The sequence below is a fragment of the Siphateles boraxobius genome, unplaced genomic scaffold (assembly GCF_051911475.1).
Source record: "Siphateles boraxobius isolate OS27281-9 unplaced genomic scaffold, OSU_SipBor_1 234, whole genome shotgun sequence".
NCBI lineage: Eukaryota > Metazoa > Chordata > Actinopteri > Cypriniformes > Leuciscidae > Siphateles > Siphateles boraxobius.
The window spans coordinates 165,001-170,743 of record NW_027508849.1 but is presented as its reverse complement, the minus strand read 5'-3'; the positions used below and the strand labels follow the sequence as shown (position 1 = coordinate 170,743).

The 5,743-nt window shown below is 40.1% G+C and overlaps 1 protein-coding gene across 1 annotated transcript in view; it reads right to left on the bottom strand.

The window, feature by feature from the left end:
- Positions 1 to 489: 489 nt before the first annotated feature.
- LOC143748447 (autotaxin-like) overlaps positions 490 to 5,743 on the bottom strand; it is a 29,190-nt gene continuing 23,936 nt past the window's right edge. Inside the window, exon 25 of the mRNA XM_077240488.1 lies at positions 490 to 2,051. Coding sequence (XP_077096603.1) covers positions 1,884 to 2,051 — 168 coding nt within the window. The 3' untranslated portion in view covers positions 490 to 1,883. The remainder of the gene's footprint in view (positions 2,052 to 5,743) is intronic.

Sequence of the window (5,743 nt, the reverse complement as noted above, 5' to 3'; positions counted from 1 at the left end):
AAAAAACTAGAATTTTTACCTCAGTACATTTCTTCAGATTTCACGCGTTTGTTTCGATTTCTCCACGATGTAACGTTAGACGATAGTAATTGGGCGCTACCGCTTACATTTGCCAGCAGTTCAACACTAAGTTAACGAAGAAAAAAGTATTTACAGATTAAACTGACCTGCACTTGAAGGCCTGAACAGGTCAGTAATTTTGTAGCATTTTGCCTGGAGTGTTTTCTTTTTCTTTGTAAAATAAAACGCTGGCTGGCAGCATGGCCACCGGGCCTGCACACACACACACATAAGTGAACAGCAACACGTGACACACTCACACACACACTCATTCTCACACACTGTATGTGAACAGCAACAGGTAGGTGACACACACACACACACACACAGGCACACACACACACACACACACACACACACACACACACACACACACACACACACACACACACACACACGTACGTGAACAGTAACACGTGACACACCATGTTTTACTGACAGTTCAATAATTTTATTGACGGAACGAAATCTTTAAGGTCACTCATTAGTAAGACAGAGCATCACTCGCTGAGAGTCATGTGACCTTGTGCCACCAATAGGAAGCAGTGATTCACTGTCACTAAACACGCACAAATACACCGTTCACGCGCTTGCTTACTCATGTTTTCACGAGCTAAAGACCAATCCAGAGTGTACAGAAATAAACCAGAAGGACAAAGAAACACACACACACACACACACACACACACACACACACACACACACACACACAGTGTTTATGCTGCGTTCACGCCACGTCGTAATCACCGTAAATCAACCTCAAACTCGGAAATAAGCTTTTTTATGGCAACACCAAATACATCGGTGCAATTTGAATTTGATCAAAAGACACGGCAATAAAACACGGTAACTTTACAGTAAAGTCCCATTAGTTAAAGAATCACATTACATTTGTACATTTAGATACATTTGTTACAGTATTTAATTATCTATGTTAATGTTACTTAATAAAATTCCATATGTTAATTTTTAGCTCATATATCTCATTAAATAATATTAACAGATACAACTTTTGTTTTAGTAATGTTTAAGATAATGTTGAAATAAACATTACACTGTCTTGTTTTGCAGTACACATATCTAAACATTCTTAGAACAAAAATCTGCAGATAGAGTCAGAAAAATAAAATAAAATATATTTCTGACTCCATTAGCAGATGTTAGTTCTTGTTTTAAGCACAAACTCAATTTATTTTGATGATTTCTCAGTAAACAAGTCTTAATATCTTCAGTCACTGTTGTTCTCCAGTAAATGTATGTTGATTTAAGAATGTTTAGATATTTGTGCTGGAAAACAGGACAGAAACACTGAGGAAGAACATCAGTTATTGCAGCGCATGATTAATAAACGCAGCATTTTTATTGTTAGTTCATGTTATTTAACTAATGTTCACAAATGCAACCTTTTTTAAAGTGTTACCAAGTCATTATGCAAATGCATCATTAATAAACTTATCGTTTATTTAACGAGACATGAGATAGTTATGCAGATCTCTGCTATAGTGACTGCATTGTATGTCTTTTATTTATTTTCAGGTCTATCATGCATTATTAAGACATTAACAAAAATCAAAGATAGTCATTATATAGTGAAATAACTCCGGTAATCCCGGTGTGGCGTGAAGACTCTGTTATTGCGCATTGAGGAACTGTTATTGATATTATTTTTATTGATATTACTTATTGATGAAATGTGTTCTGAAGTGGGACTGTGGATGTGAGACAGTTTCATCATTATTAGCTTTTATGTGAATAATAAATATGACACAGTGTATAAAACTATACAGTGAAAGCGCCAGGTGCGGTGAGTGTGAGGCGTTCCATCAGCCGTCGTCCTCGAAGGTCCTCATGTGTGTTTTGAGCGCCAGAACGCGTGTGTATGGCAGGCCGGTGGCGCGGCAGAAGTCCAGGCCCGTGAGCAGCTCCACGTCTCGCACGCGTGCGGTGTGCAACTTCAGCAGGTCCTCAACCCAGCGGGTCTCGTCCTCACGCTGCGGGACACAACAGCGTTCGTTAGAGCGGCTCACGAGGCTCTTTCCTGTATTTGACATTATATTATGAAACAATTATAATTTTTTTGATTATATGGGTTAAATTCAAAGTTCAAATATTCAAAGTTCAAATATTCAAACAGTCAAATATTCAAAGTTCAAATATTCAAAGTTCAAATATTTAAAGTTCAAATATTCAAAGTTCAAATATTCAAACAGTCAAATATTCAAAGTTCAAATATTCAAAGTTCAAATATTCAAAGTTCAAGTATTCAAAGTTCAAGTATTCAAAGTTCAAATATTCAAACATTCAAAAGTTCAAAATATTCAAACATTCAAAAGTTTAAATATTCAAATGTTCAAATATTCAAATGTTGAAATATTCAAAGTTAAAATATTCAAAGTTCAAATATTCAAAGTTCAAAGTTCAAATATTCAAACATTCTAAAGTTTAAATATTCAAATGTTCAAATATTCAAATGTTGAAATATTCAAAGTTAAAATATTCAAACAGTCAAATATTCAAAGTTCAAATATTCAAAGTTCAAATATTCAAAAATTCAAATATTCAAAGTTCAAATATTCAAACATTCAAACATTCAAATAGTCAAAGTTCAAATATTCAAACATTCAAAAGTTCAAATATTCAAAGTTCAAATATTTAAAGTTCAAATAATCAAAGTTCAAATATTCAAAGTCAAATATTCAAACAGTCAAATATTCAAAGTTCAAATATTCAAAGTTCAAATATTCAAAAGTTTAAATATTCAAATGTTGAAATATTCAGTTCAAATATTCAAAGTTCAAATTTTGAAACATTCAAATATTCAAACGTTCAAAAGTAAAAATATTCAAATGTTCAAATATTAAAAATGTTTAATATTCAAACATTCAAACATTTAAATATTCAAACATTTAAATATTCAAAAGTTCAAATATTCAAACATTCAAATATATTTTGACATTCAAATGTTCAAATATTCAAACGTTCAAACTCTAAAATATTCAAACACTCATATGTTCAATAGATGTCATCCAGTAAGTTATAAAATGAATTTGTAGAGTTTGTTTGTCTCTAATGTCAGCTTCTTATGTTGTTTTCATGAAAAGCTCTGCCCATGTGCAAATGGTTAGATGTGAGTTTCGTAACCGGTGAGTTGTGTAACCGGTGTGAATGGTTAGGTGTGAGTTGTGTAACCGGTGAGTTGTGTGTACTTTACTACACAGTTCACCAAATCATGTTATTTCCAGTTTGCATGAAGAAATGTCAGATATTCCCAGGAAAAAGAACAGCATGACTTATGAATCATAAAGCAGTGTCAGTGCAGCCTAAACAACAGCTGACTGTGTGTGTGTGTTTGTGCGTGTGTCAAGTCAAGTCACATTTATTTATACAGCGCTTTTTACAATAGAGTGTTTCAAAGCAGCTTTACAGAGATAACAGGAGAATAATGCAAGAGTTTGTTTCTAGAAGAAAACGTCTCAGGTTACGTATGTAACCCTGGTTCCCTGAGAGGGAACGAGACGCTGCGTTGAGACGCGGTGGGAACGCTCTGCGTGATTGCGTCGTGAAGCACGTGTATAATCAGTCCAATGGAAGAGCGAGACGTCATAGGCGGGTGACGTCATAGACCAGGAAGCTATAAAGCACACCAGAAAACAGACCTCGACAGCTTCAGAAAAAGCCTGAAGCAAGTCGATCAGGGCATGCAGGAAGTATGGCAGGAGAACGCAGCGTCTCGTTCCCTCTCAGGGAACCAGGGTTACATAAGGTAACCTGAGACGTTCCCTTTCAAGGGAACTCGAGCTGCGTTGAGACGCGGTGGGAACCCCATACCCACTATGTCATAATGAGATGAGAATGCCCGTTATGTGTGGAGTCCTTGCGCACACTAAGAAGCAAACAGCCTAGCCCAGGGAGTGGAGAGGTCTAGGTCATAAAATCTGACAATGTATGTGGTGAGGACCAGCCTGCCGCATTACAAATGTCCTGAAGGGAAACCCCCGAAACGAAAGCCTAGAGGCAACCATACTCCTTGTAGAATGGGCCTGAACAGCCATAGGTGAACGCTGTCCGGCAGCTTCATAAGCAAGTGAGATAGCCTCAACTACCCACTTGCTCATTATCTGTTTAGATGCAGGGCAACCTATCTTAAGTTACCCGAAGCAGACAAATAATTGTTCTGATATTCGCCACTGAGCAGCTCTGTGGACATACGCATCCAAAGCCCGGACAGGGCATAACAGATTAAGTTTTTCCTGATCTGGGGTATTAAAGGTGGAGGACAGAAGGCCTGGAGCACAAATGACTTGCACATTTAGTAGGGAACTAAGAAATACAACCCGACCTGGGGTGAAGAAATACTACCACCAAACCAGGTGCAAATCCAAGAAGTGCAGGCCTCAGCCTCATGTACCACGGAGAAGACGAAATTAGGGATCTCTCCTCAGAGATAGACCAGCAAAGAAACATTCATTACAGAAATCAAGTACTGTACCAACAGGGCAGAAACAAGATTCAGAAGGCGTTCTCTGCACCAGGCAGAGAACAGTTTCCATCTCAATGCATATTTAGTCTTCTCGTAGAGGGAGCTCTGGACTGGAGTATGGCCTCCACGACCTCGGTCGAGAGACCTGAATCTATGAGCTGGGCCCCCTCAGAGGCCGAGCCCACAGTATCCATAACTCCAGAGCTCCCAGGAGCAAAGATATCGGGAATGCGTACAGGTTTAGCGTCAACCACACCTAATACATCACGTCCAGTCCAAGCGGAGCTGGATGCGTGAGGGAGGACCTCAAAGGGCAATGCATTGTACAAATGATGCGAAAGGTCGAATTTAGTTGACCGAAGTTCTCCCTAAGAAGCTCCACCACCTTGGGGTGAAGTCTCCATTCCCCGGGCCACAGCCCCTGCCTCAACAGGATATCTGCTCTGATATACGAGACCATCAGTGTGTTGTCCGGACCCTTCGCCGAGCGACCACTCATGATTGCCCCCGACTTGTGAGGGAAGCATCCGTCGAAAGCATTAAGCGTCGACAAGAAGCCCCCAACACTGGGCCTGGGCGAGGAACCAAGGTTCTTCCACATGACCGAGGCACGAAGGCATAGCAGCGTGACCTTGATCCTGGAAAACGGATTTCCCCTCAGAGAAAACCCCTTGGTCCTGAGCCACTACTGCAGGGGTCTCATGTACAGAAGGCCAAAAGTAACTACGTTTGGTCGCAACTGCCATGAGCCCCAACCAAAGACCTTTCACCGAGCGGCCACTCATGACCGCCCCCCATCCTGTGAGGGAAGCATCCGTCGATAGCGTGACGGGTCGACAACAAGCCCCCAGCACTGGGCCCTGGGCGAGGAACCAAGGATTCTTCCACTGAGCTAAAATCAACCAATCGTCGATATAATTTAATACGCGAATGCCCTGGAATCTCAGAGGAGCCAGAGCTGCATCCACACATATTGTAAAGGTGCGGGGTGATAACCTAGGCCGAATGGAAGAACCCGATACTGGTATGCTTCGCCCCTGAAAGCAAAACGCAAGAACCTCCTCTGATGAGGATGGATAGATAAGTAAGCGTCCTAAGTCTATTGTGACAAACCAGTCCTCAGACTGAGTCTGTGACACAATCATATTTAGCGTAAGCATACTTTGAACTTAAGATTCTGAAACCTGCTGTTTAAATGACGCA